The sequence below is a fragment of the Pristis pectinata genome, chromosome 8 (assembly GCF_009764475.1).
Source record: "Pristis pectinata isolate sPriPec2 chromosome 8, sPriPec2.1.pri, whole genome shotgun sequence".
Taxonomy (NCBI): domain Eukaryota; kingdom Metazoa; phylum Chordata; class Chondrichthyes; order Rhinopristiformes; family Pristidae; genus Pristis; species Pristis pectinata.
In genome coordinates, this window is record NC_067412.1 from 40,765,927 (window position 1) to 40,779,569 (window position 13,643).

General features: G+C 42.9%; 1 protein-coding gene across 4 annotated transcripts in view; it reads right to left on the minus strand.

Moving 5' to 3' along the window:
- LOC127573864 (transcription factor MafK-like) overlaps positions 1 to 13,643 on the minus strand; it is a 106,930-nt gene that overhangs the window by 50,342 nt on the left and 42,945 nt on the right. For 3 of the 4 annotated variants that reach the window (XM_052022409.1, XM_052022408.1, XM_052022410.1), the window contains exons 2-3: positions 6,554 to 7,142; positions 3,271 to 3,416 (exon numbers count right to left, since the gene is read on the minus strand). In XM_052022409.1, coding sequence (XP_051878369.1) covers positions 3,271 to 3,416; positions 6,554 to 7,142 — 735 coding nt within the window. Of the gene's footprint in view, positions 1 to 3,270; positions 3,417 to 6,553; positions 7,143 to 13,643 lie in introns of those variants that run through there. The other variant, XM_052022412.1, reaches the window with a different exon arrangement.

Sequence of the window (13,643 nt, forward strand, 5' to 3'; positions counted from 1 at the left end):
GCTTCGGGAGGCGAAGGAGGAGATTGCTGAACTTTTGGCTAGGATCTTTGAGTCCTTGTTGTCCACGGGGATGGTACCGGAGGATTGGAGGGTGGCGAATGTTGTCCTCTTATTCAAAAAAGCAAGTAGGGATAGTCCAGGGAATTAAGACCAGTGAGCCTTATGTCTGTGGTGGTAAACTGTTAGAACGGATTCTAAGAGATAGGATCTATGAGCATTTAGAGAATCATGGACTGATTAGGGACAGCCAGCATGGATTTGTGAAGGGAAGATCTTGCCTCACTAGCCTGATAGGGTTCTTTGAGGAGGTGACCAGGAAGATTGATGAGGGTAGTGCAGTAGCTGTGGTCTAGATGGATTTTAGTAAGGCATTTGACAAGGTTCCACATGGTAGGCTTCTTCAGAAGGTCAGAGGCCAAGGGATCCAGGGAGGCTTGGCCGTGTGGATTCAGAATTGGCTTGCCTGTAGAAAGCAGAGGGTTGTGGTGGAGGAAGTGCATTCGGATTGGAGGGCTGTGACTTAGTGGTGTCCCACAGGGATCGCTTCTGGGCCTCTACTTTTTGTGATATTTATTAATGACTTAGATGAGGGGGTGGAAGGGTGGGTTAGCAAGTCTGCAGATGACACAAAGATCGGTGGTGTTGTGGATAGTGTGGAGGGCTGTCGAAGCTTACAGAGGGATATTGATAGGATGCAGCGCTGGGCTGACAAGTGGCAGATGGAGTTCAATCCGGAGAAGTGTAAGGTGGTACACTTTGAAAGGACAAACTCCAAGGTGGAATACAAGGTAAATGGCAGGATTCTGGGCAGTGCAGAGGAGCAGAGGGATCTTGGGGTTCATATCCACAGATCACTGAAAGTTGCCACACTGGTGGATAGGGCAGTTAAGAAAGCTTATGAGATGTTAGCTTTCATAAGTCGTGGGATCGAGTTTAAGAGCCGCAAAGTAATGGTGTAGCTTTACAAAACTCTGGTTAGACCACACTTAGAGTACTGTGTCCAGTTCTGGTCGCCTCATTGTAGGAAGGATGTGGAGGCGTTGGAAAAGGTTCAGAGGAGATTTACCAGGATGCTGCCTGGATTAGAGTGTATGGATTATGGAGAGAGACTGAGGGAGTTAGGGCTTTACTCATTAGAGAGAAGGAGGATGAGGGGAGACATGATAGAGGTATACAAAATATTAAGAGGAATAGATAGAGTGGACAGCCAGTGCCTCTTTCCCAGGGCACCAATGCTCAATACAAGAGGGCATGGCTTTAAGGTAATGGGTGGGAAGTTCAGGGGAGATGTCAGATGGAGGTTTTTCACCCAGAGAGTGGTTGGCGCATGGTATGTGCTGCCTGGGGTGGTGCTGGAGGCTGATACGTTGGTCAAGTTTAAGCATATGGAGGAATTTAAGATAGAGGGATATGTGGGAGGAAGGGGTTAGATAGTCTTAGGAGTGGTTTGAAGGTCGGCACAACATTGTGGGCCGAAGGGCCTGTATTGTGCTGTATTGTTCTATGGTTCTATATTTGCAGTGTCCTGCACTGTGAAGACTGATGCAAAAATATTGCTTTAACATATCTGCTATTTCTTTGTTTCCTGTTATTAATTCGCCAGCCTTGTTCCTTAAAGATCCCAAACCAATTTTACCCGCCTTCTTCCTATTTACATATCCATTGAACTCTTACTGTTTGTTTTGATATTAAACACAGGTTTTCTGTCAAAATCAGTTTTCTCCCTTCTTATGAGCCATTTAGTCTTTGGCTCCTGAAAACTTCCTAGTCACTTGGTGTACCACCAGCCCTTGCCACTTTGTATGCGCTACTCCTCAATTTAACATTATCCTTGACCTCCTTTGTTAACCACAGGTTGAGCCTCTTTCTCATGGAATCCCTTTTTCTAATTGGGATAAATTCCTGCTGAGTGTTATGGACCAGTTGTTTGAATATCTACAATCGTTCATCGACTGACCTATCTCTGAGCTTATTTTCCCAGTCCACCTTAAACAACTCCACCTTCCTGTAAATTGCCCTTATTTAGGTTGAAGACAATGGTTGTGGTCCTATGGTGTCCACCCTCAAATTCCATCTGGAATTCTATCATATTGTGGTCACAACTTCCTAGGGCATCTTTAACCACAAGATCTCTTATTAATCCTTCCTCATTACTCATGACTGAATCTAAAATAGCCTGTTCCTGGGTAGGTTCCATAACATACTGTTCTAAGAAGCCATTTCTGACGCAATCCACAAATGCTACTTCTACGATACCCTTGCCAATTTGGTTCTCCCATGACAATTGTAGCTCTCTTTAAACATACCCTAGATATGACCCCATTTATGCGCCACCCCAACAAGAGGTCGCATTTTTGGGGCCTGTAGACTACTCCAGCCCATGTCTTCTTTCCCCTACTATTCATGATTTTAACTCAAACCAATTCTACATTGATATCCACTGCCTTCATATCACAACTCAACACACTCTGATACTTTCCTTGACTAACAACGTCAGCCCGCCTCCCTTCCCCTTTGTCCTGTTGTTTTGGAACATCATATACCCTGGAATATTGAGCACCCATCCTGGTCACCCTGCAACCACATGTCCATAATAACTATTAGATCATACTCATACTCATATGATCTGTGCTGTTAACTCATCTTATTGCTAATACCATATGCATTCAAATAAAGACCATTAAGCTTTGTTTTTTTTTACAGTTTTTGCTAACTCTGGATTTGTTGCTGTTACATACTTTTGTTTAGATTTTCTGCCCCTTCCTGTCACATTTTGCTTGTCCTGCTCACTATCCTATGCCACCACTCTCTCATTTTCTCTTGATTGAGTAAACAGCCCTCCTCACTACTATTTGGTTTAAAGCCCTTTCTACAACCTTAGTTATATGATTAGCCAAGACAGTTGTCCCAGCACGATTCAGGTGAAGTCCATCCCAACAGAACAGTCTCTCCTTCCCCAGTACAGGTGTCAGTGTCCAATGAATGGGAATCCATTTCTATCACACCATATTTTAAGCCACACATTTACTTCTCTAATTCTGTTTACCCTTTGTCAAATTGCACGTGGCTCAGGTAATAAACCGGTGATCATCACCCTTGCGCTTCTCCTTTTCATTTGCCCTGAGCTCCTTATAATCCTCAGCTGACCCTCCTTCCTAGTGCCACATATGTCTTTAACAGGGAAAAACTTTCTCTCGCTCCATCCCACCTTTGTCCTCTTGTCTCACATCAGGAAAATGTATAAGGGCAAGAAAACTTGGAAAAACTCACAGCACTGTCCTCGTGGATACCCTCCTCACAACGATCCCGAATGGATCCTCGGAATATTCCACAGTGTACAGTGGGTTCATGGCTTTCTTTGTTGCCCTGGGAACCTCGATGGGGACCTCATACCGTGGATTTGAGGAGTCATTTATCTGAATGTAGTCAACGAAAGAGAAGATGGTCAATATTCAGCAACAGACTGCATTCCATCCTGGGATGTGGACAATTGGCTAGTGCTCTCTGTGAGATCCTGGTCAGGAACATTCACCCTACTCTTGCATGGTGTGAAGACTTGGAGCCTGAACTTTACCATCCAGCACATATTTCTACTGATCAGAATTCCCAAAAACAAAAATCCCCCAAAATTCCATCAATCAGCCAACAAAGTCAGTACCTCATAGCTCTTCGCAAGAGCTCACTGCACAGAGGTTAGCTGCCACATTACCCTCATTACAGCAGTAACAGAGTTATTTGAGGAGGTGACGAAGATGAATGATGAGGGTAAAAGCAACAGGGTTGTTGTAGTGGGTGACTTTAATTTCCCCAGTGTTGACCGGGACTTCCTTTGTGCCAAAGGCTTAGATGGGGCAGAATTTGTTAGGTATATCCAGAAGGGTTTATTGAAACAGTATGTAGATAGTCCAACCAGAGAGGGGCCAAATTAGATCTAGTATTGGGAAATGACCCTGGACAGGTAATTGGAGTTTCATTGGGAGCGCAGTTTGAGAACAGTGAAAGTGCTAAACTGGGGGAAGGCTAATTACAACAGTATTAGGCAGGAAATGGGGAGAGTAGTTTGGGAGCAGTCGTTATTGGATAAGTTCATATCCAACATGTGAGAGTTGTTTAAAGGCCAGCTAGTCAGAATTCAGGACCCACATGTTTGTGTGAAGAAAAAAGACAAGGATGGTAAGGTTCGGGAACCTTGGATGACAAGAAATGTTGCAAATTTAATTAAAAGGGAAAAGTATGTTTTAAGAAGCTGAAATCGGAAAACACCCTTGAGGAATATAAAGGAACCAGAAAATAAACAGGGAATCAGGAGGGCTAAAAGGGGCCATGAAATGTCCCTGATAAGTAGGATTACAGAAAAATTCCAGGGTAATTTACATATACATTAAGTACAAGAGAATAACTAGGGAGAGAGTAGGAGCACTCAAGGACAAAGGAGGAAATTTATGCCTGGAGCCAGAGGATGTGGTGAGGTACTAAACAAGTACTTTGTGTTGGTATTCACGAAGGAGAAAGTCATGGAGGATATTAAAATCAGAGAGGAGAATGCTGATATTCTAGGGCATGTTGATATCAAGAAGGAGGAGGTGTTGTGTCTCTTGAAGAACATTAAGGTGCATAAATCCCCAGGGCCCGATGGGATCTATCCCAGGTTATTAAGAAATCAAGAAAGGAGATTGCTGGGGCCTTGACAGAGATTTTTGTATCCTCTATAGCCACAGGCAAGGTCCTAGAAGACTGGAGAATAGCCAATGTTGTTCTCTTGTTTCAAAAAGAGCAATAGGGATAATCCAGCAAATTACAAAGCGCTGTGCCTTACATCAGTGATATGGAAATTATTGGATAAGATTCTTAGGGATAGAATTTACTTGCACCTGGAAAAGCATGGACATATTAGGGGTAGTCAGCATGGCTTTGTGTGGGGGAAGTCATGTCTTATGAACTTGAGTTTTTTAAGGAAGTGACAACAATGATTGATGAGGGTAGGGCAGTGGATAAGGTCTACATGGACTTTAGTAAAGCATTTGACAAGGTCCCTCATTGAGTCAAGATTAAGGTACATGGTATCCATGGTGAATTGGTAGACTGGATTCAAAATTAGCTTGGCCATATAAGACAGAGGGTAGTAGTGGAAGGGTGTTATTCTGACTGGCGATCTGTGACTAGTAGTGTTCTGCAGAGATCTGTACTGGGACCTCTGTTATTTGTGACATAAGGATATGGCTAAACATGTAGGTGGGCTAATTAGTAAGTTTGCAGATGACACAAAAATTGGTGGAGCTGTGGATAGTGAGGAAGGTTGTCAAAGGATACAGCAGGATATAGATCAGTGGAAAATATGGGAGCAGAAATGGTAGATGGATTTTAATTGCAGCAAGTGTGAGGTGTTGTACTTTGGGAGATCAAATGCAAGAGGAAAGTATACAGTAAACGGCAGGACCCTTAGGAACATTGATGTACAGAGGGATCTTGGGATGCTCCCTGAAAGTGGTAACACAAGTAGATAAGGATTAGAGAATATGAGCCATAAGGAGAGATTGGACAAACTTAGATTGTTTTCTCTGGAGCGTCACAGGCTGAGGGGAGACCTGATAGAAGTATATTAAATTATGAGAGACTTAGATAGGGTAGATAGTCAGTCTTTTTCCCGTGGTGGAAATGTCAAATACTAGAGGACATAATTTTAAGGTGGGAAGGGGAAAGTTTAAAAGAGGCAAGTTTTTTTAAACATAGAAAGTGGTAGATGCCTGGAATGCACTGCCAGGGCGGGTGATGGAAGCAGGTACAACTGCAATGTTTAAGAGGCTTTTAGATAAATGAATAGGCAGGGAATGGAGGGATATAGACCACGTGCAGGCAGATGGGATTAGTCTAAAATGGTATCAGGTTCAGCACAAACATTGTGGGCCAAAGGGCCTGACCCTGTGCTGTACTGTTCTATAACAACTGTGTGTCCAAAATATCTCATTGGCTGTAAAGTACTTCAAGGTGTTGTGAGGCTGTGAAAGGTGCTAAACAACTTTCTCTTATTGTTCAATTACTAGCCCAGAGGATGTGAGTTCCAAACCACCATGGCAGTTTGTAGATTAAAGAGCTTTGGTCAGTAAAGATGACCATGAAGCAGCAGGTTGTTGTAAAAACCCAACTAGATTGGGCCTGTGTGTGAGCCCAGTCCCATACCAACATGATTAATGTTCCCATCCGATGAATGACCCTGCTGCTCACCTGTAGAACACTTAAAATATTTGCATCCATTTTGGCTTTTCACAAACCCCAAATACCTCTAATCGCCTTACAGATAATTAAGTAATTTTGATATAAAAATAGAAAGTGGTGGAAATACTCAGCCAGCTTTTGTGGAGAGAGGAACGGAGGCAAAGTTTCAGAATGATGAACTTTCATTGGAATTAGTAAAGGTTCGAAAAGATATATTTTTAGTTGCAGTAAAGGATGACGATGGTTGGGTGGGAAGAACAAAGGGAATGAAATGACACCCTTGACAGTTCCAAGGAAACAGTTTAACGGAACTTCTTCTATTCAGAATGGAAGGTCCCACCTTAATGTGAAGTCTGTGGTCAGCCTCAAACATTACGTTCAGTTGGAGCTTCCAAATATCCCTGGGGTAGTAAGTTTTATTCCTTCTCGTGAGCTCTCCTGCCTCGCCCAGCTCTGTAATTGTCCGGTTTCCCAGGATATAACTTGGAAAGTTCGGTGGGTAGAAACACCAAGGCACTCCAGTTAGATCCATGGTGACCTGTACAAAACAACAGCCACGCTGCTCGCACAACTTCTGAGTCACGACTCGGTCCCTCTCCGGGTAGCAGTCAAACCTGTCCTGCTCAGGGATGGAAAGGCAGGTGACCCCACTGCCCTGCCTGTTCTGCGGTGACGAGATGCGTGCCCCTGATTCCGGGTATCCTGCCTCCCTGCTGGTCAGCTGCCTGACTGTCTGCCCCCTGTTCCAAACGTCGGTTAAGCCAAGGAGAAAAATGACAGTGAGCATTAGCACCCATGGGCGCCAGTGGCGATGGGTGCTTTGCTGGTTCATCTTCGTAATTCCTGGGACTGCTTGCCAAGATTCCAGTAATGTTTCCCCTGCCGTGGGATCCAGCAAGAATTCCTTCCTACAAGACCTCCCAGTGAAGCTGAAAAAGATATGAAAACATAACTTGTTTTGTTTCCTTTCCCACTTCAATCCTCACATCTCACACACAGAGTCACTGCTGCAGATGAGTGAAAGTTCATGGCCACATACCTCCCCCCAGTGCTGTGCTTATGATTTGTCATTTTTTTTCTTTTCATTTGCTCACAATCTGTCACATGACAGGACATGCATAGATACACATGAATACATTTTCTCACACACGAACCAATACATGCACACACACAAGTAAATATGCACACACTCAGACATATGTACACTTATGCCAACTCCTCACACATATTGACTTCACGGCATGAATGACCAGAACAGGGGAATCAGCAGGAACAAAGAAAAACAGCCATGCAGCACTTCCTACAATAGTTCCTCTTTCTGTCTCACAACACCATATTCCTGCTCCCACCCCATGCCTCTAATGCCTTTTGTATCAAGTAATCTACCTAGACTCCTTCTTGTACATTCAAATGATTTGGCCTCCACAATCTTCTGTGGTAGAAAATTGCATAGGTTCACTACTTGTGAAGAAATTTCTCCTCCTCTCAGTTTTAAATGTCTTACCCATACCCGGAGACCATGATCTCCTGGTTCTAAGTACCACTAGGAGTCACAAGCTCAGGAAACGGGATGATATTTATAACTGACTTGAGGGTAAATTGACCTCATTAACTACTTCAGAAACTATAAAACCAGAGTGGAAACGGATCATCCTCAATTCTGAGGAGCTGTCTAAGAATAAACTAACATTTTCCCTACTATGACTGTTGGGCTAATCAATCTGTAGTTCTCCCAACTCTCCCTCCTCTTTTAGAAACTGGAGTTACAATTACCACTCTTTGATATACAAGAACCATTCTTGATCAACAGAAGTTTGGAAAATGACAACCAATATATCCACTATTTTTATAGCTACCTCTTAGTGCTCTGGAATGTAGATTACCGGCCCTGGGAATTTATTATTTATTGGTCCCATTAATTTCTCCAGCAGTATGATTTAACCAATACTAACTTTCTTTAATTCCTCTTCTTATTAGACTCTTAGCTCCCTATTATTGCTGTGAAGTTATTTGTGTTCTACGAAGATATAACCAAAGTCTTTGTTTGATATTTCTGCTACTTCTTTGCTCCCTGTAAATTCTCTCATTTCTGCCTGTAAGCAACCAACATTGTCATCACTAATTTTTTTCATTTTGATACCTGTAGAGATTTCTATAACTCGCTCTTATGTTTCTTGCAAGTTTAATCAAAACCTTTGTGCATTTTTGCTAAATTTCCTAGCATCCCATACCAAGTCACCCGTTCAAGTCAGTTGGTGACACAATTCTCTCCACTTACCTGAATAACTTTGAACCATCCATGACAAAGCAGCCACTTCAATGGTACCCCATTCACCACCCTAAACATTCATTCCCTCCACCACTGGCACACAGTGGCTGCAGAGTGTAAAACGCACTGCAGTTATTCCTACAAGTTATTCCAATTCCACCTTCCAAATTCAAACAACCTCTACAACCAAGAAGGAAAAAAGGTGAATGGGAACAACACTATGTTGCGCACAACCCTGACTTGTAAATACTTCTTTATCACTGGGTCTAAGTCCCAGAATTCCCACCCCAACAACACTCTGAGACCATGACCAGAGGACTGCAAGGGCGATTAGGGCCAAGAAGGCAAATCAAATTAGTGCTGAATATGGGGTTGAAGGAAGTAAGTTTATGAATATATTAAAACAATGGTGAAATATTATTCATATATAGACCTAGATTTAGAATCTCTCTAGGTAGTCCTCCTTGCTACCTGTTATATTTTTTGTCTGTCAGGGCAGAAGTTTATTGAAACTATAATACTATTAACATGATGTAAAATACTACAAATAAAAGAAACCATAAAAGAATTATGATACAGGATTGTATCATAAAGAATTCATATTACGATGAAATCGTATCCACTGCTGAAGCCTTTGTTCTATAATGATCATCTGCAGCTTTTAACTCTTAATTAACCAACTTTATCTCCCATGTAATTAGTTCGAATGCTGCTTCTGGATGTGACTCACCCCAGTGTTGGCTGTAATTTTCTTGCAGGTTGCCCAGGATTGCTCCCAAATCCCCCTTGATAATATAAAAGAATCATGCCCATGACAATTGATTGACACAAATCCTCTTGTGATTGATCCTCCTGTGCTGGAAACTGGAGCAAGAAACAAACTGCTGGAGGAACTCAGCAGGTCAAGCAGCGTCTTGCTTGATGCTGGGGTGGGTGTGGAAGTGGGGGGGGGGGTGGGGGGAGGGATGGAAAATGTGAATAAAAGGAGAGAGAACCTTGGATTGGTAGAAGTCAGAGAGGAACACTGGGGGTGTGGGTTACCTGAAACTGGAAAATTCAATGTTCCTGTCATTGGGTTGTAGACTACCCAAGTGGAATATGAGGTATTGTCCTTCTAGTTTGTGTTTGGCCTCACTGTGGTGGTGGAGAACGCCGAGGACAGACAGGTCGGTGTGGGATGGGAAGGGGAGTCGAAATGACATGCAACCTGAAGGTCTAGATGGCCCTTGTGGACAGAGCACTGGGTGCTCCACAAAACAGTCGCTTAGTCTACTCTCTCCAATGTAGAGGTGTCTACATCGAGAGCACCAATTGCAATAGGTGAGGTTGGAGGAGGTGTACATGAATCTCTGCCTCAGCTGGGAGGGCTGTTTAAGCCCCTGAATGGTGGTGAGGGGTTTGGTGTAGGGATATGATGGCATTGCACATCCTACAGTTGCAGGGGAAAGTGCCAGGGGACTGGGAGGGGTGGGTGGAAGGGGATGAGCGGACCAGGGAGTTACAGAGAGTGTGGTCCCTTGCGGAAAGCAGAAAGGTGAGGAGAGAGGAAGATGTGACTGGTGGTGGGATCCGTTGCAGCTTGCGTAAGTGACAAAGGATGATGTGCTGGGTGGGGAGGCTGGTGGGATAAATGCTGAGAACCAAGGGAACTCTTATCTCTTTTCTGTTTTTGGAGGGGGAGGGAGGTGGGTGAGAGTAGAGGTCTGGGAAATGGAGGAAATGCAAGTCAGGGCTCCATCAAGTATGGTACAAGGGAAGCCACAATTTCTGAAAAAGGAGGACATTTCAGAAGCTCTGGAAAGAGAAGCCTCATCTTGAGAACAGGTGGAGTGGAGACTGAGGAATTGAACAGAAAGGATGGCATCCTCACAGGAGACAGGGTGAGAGGAGGTGGAGGTGCACGGTGTAGACTCATTGGTTGGCATTGTGGCTTGCATGCCATCATGCAGCAAATGTAAAATGGAGATGAATTACTGTTCCCATGATCCTTCCCGAATGATGGAGTCAAAAGTTGTAATGATGTGAGAAAAGCCATGTATAATGGTTTGTGCTACTCCCTTCAGAGTTCCCACGATACATATTATGATATACAGACTATTTGATAACCCTGTGCTTTAGCCTGGACTTTGTGTTCAAGCAAGTTAATATCGTATCCAAATTTGATCATGCATTCATCCAAATTTAGACAGGACATTTGGTCAGATATGTGAATATTCAGTTCTTTTCCTAGGAGTAACAGTTGACGGATTGTACATCCTGTTGACACTGAGTCAGCTCAATACTAAATGATGAGTATATAACTGGACACACCAGTTTAACACCACAGGTAAAAGGTTTTGCAATTGTGGTTACACGGTACATTCCATCTCTTATCAGCCAAAGTAACACCTCCCTGTTTATAGGGAGCTTGGTGCAATTTTCTCTCCTTCCATAGAAGCTACATACAGATTCTTTCTGATCATATACACAGGAACAGATTACTGACTTTTTTACTTGCTGATATCCTATCAGGTCTATGGGAAGCCTCATATCCTCTTAACTGGCAGAAACATTAAAGGCCACATAGAGAGTATTATCTGCTGCTTTGCTTTCTTTTATTCCTTTAATTCACTATTCATTGTTAGCCATTTCTGCTATGTTAACACCTGTCACTAAATTATTGTTAACCTCCTCTTTTTCCTGCTTGTGGGCTTTGGCTTGTGATCACAGCAGTGGGTGAAGTTATACCATCTTTCTACTTCATCAGAGACACAATAAATTCTGCAGATGCTGGAGTCTGGAGCAATACACAAAAAGTGCTGGAGGAACTCAGCAGGTCAGGCGGCATTTCCGTCCATGGATGCTGCCTGACATGCTGAGTTCCTCCACCACTTTTTCTGTATTTCTACTTCATCAAACTGATTTTCCAGATATTTGAATTCCCACAAATACTTCATATTATCCCAAATATCTTGAATCACTTCTTGCTGTATTTTGTCAGTGAGAAAAATCGGGTGTTTCTTTTAACCATCTTGGTCATTTCACTTTGATCAAATTTAAAATAACAAGTTGATACAGTATACCTTGGTCAATGCCTTTTCATTTTAAGGGCTCTTAGCCAACATGGTGATTTAACCCTCTTTGTCATGTTCGTTTTAAACAGCCCACACTCTGTTAGTGGACATGCCTAGGGTTCTTCCTGCTCTTGAATAATTTGTGTCATTATCTTATAATGACACAGCTGCATAAAACTTCTGTCAGGCCACATTTGGAACACTGTGTGTAGTTCTGGTCGCCGCATTACAAGAAGTATGTGGAGGCTTTGGAGAGGGTGTAGGAGAGGTTAACCAGGATGGAATTGGAATTGGTTTATTATTGTAACATGTGCAGAGATACAGTGAAACAGTTAGCTTTCTGCCATCCATACAGATTATTTCAAAACATAAGTACATTGAGGTAGTACAAGGGCAAAGCAACAATAGAATGCAGAATATAGTGTTACAGAAAAAGTGCAGTGCAGGCAGACAGTAAGGTGCAAGGGCCGTGGCGAAGTAGATTGTGAGGTCAAGTGTTCATCTTTGGCGTACTAGAGTCTTATAAGAGTCGTCCTTGAGCCTGGTGGTGCATGTTTTCAAGCTATTGTATCTTCTGCCCGATTGAAGGGGGGAGAAGAGAGAATGTCTGGAGTGGGAGGCGTCTCTCTGCCATTTTTTTGGACTTGGGCAGAGCAGTTGATGTTTGAGAGTATTTGCAAAGAGAGGTTTTCTCTCGAGTGTCGGAGGCTGAGGGGTGACCTGATCGAAGTACATAAAATTATGAAACACATAGACAGGGTAGATAGTTGGAGTCTTTATCCCAGGATGAAAATGTCAAACACTTAGATGTCAAAGCTTTAAGGTGAGTGGGGGAAAGTTTAAAGGAGATTTACGTGGCAGTTTTTTTTATATACAGGTGGCTGGCATGCGCTGTCAAGTGAGATGATGGAAGCTGATTCAACAGCAACGTTTAAGAGGCATTTAGATACGAACATAAACAGGTGAGGAATTCAGGAATATAGACCACACCCAGACCAATGTGCAATTTAAATTGGCATCATAGTTGGCACAGACATCAGGGGCCGGAGGACCTGTTCCTGTGCCTTACTGTTCTATGTTCTTAAATACATCATCACTCCTGTACCTGCAAACTTCTTGAACCTGTTGATTTTTGTCGTCTAAGGTTACCTTGGGTCAGGCATACTTGGTGTTTTGGGGTAAAGCAACCAAACTAAACAACAAACACTTTTTATCATTCTTATCAAAGCCTTGCATTGCAGCTATTGTTTCTAAAAGCAGAAGGTGACTTTTGATATCTCTTCCCTTTTTAAGCATTGTCAAATTCTAGTAGTTTCCCTTAATTGTGAGGGCATATGTACAGGCCTACGAATAGTAGTCAAGATGTGGGGTACAAAATACATCAGGAGACAGAAAAGGCATATCAGAAAGGCAATGTTACAGTAAACATGGGGGACTTCAATATGCGGGTAAACTGGGAAAATCAGGTTGGTGGTAGACTATATAAGAAGAGGAATTTGTGGAATATCTACGAGAAGGTATTTTAGTGTAGCTTGTGTTAGAGCCCACTAGGGAACAGGCAACTCTGGAGTTGGTGGTGTGTAATGAGGCAGACTTGATCAGGGAGCTTAAGGTGTAGGAACCTTTAGGAGGCAGTGACCAAAATATGATAGAATTCACCCCACAATGTTGAGAGACAGAAGTTGAAATCTGATGTAACAGTATTACAGTTCATTAAAGGTAACTACAGTGGCATGAGGGAGGAGCTGGCTACAGCTGATTGGAAGGGGAACCTAGCAGGGATCATGGAGCAGGAGTTTCTGGGAGCAGTTTGGGAAACACTGCAGAATTTCATCCCAAGGGATAAAGACACTAAGGGGATGATGAGGCAACCATGCCTGACAAGGGAAGTCTGACAGCAAAAGAAGGCATACAATATGGCAAAGATTAGTGGGAAGCCTTTAAAAGCCAACAGAGGACAATGAAAAAAACTATGAGGGAGAAGATGAAATTTGAGGGTAAACTGGCCAATAGTATAAAAGAAGATTTCAGAAGTTTTTTTCTTAGATACATAAATGGTAAGAGAGAGGCAAGAGTGGACATTGGACCATTTGAAAATAATGTTGTAG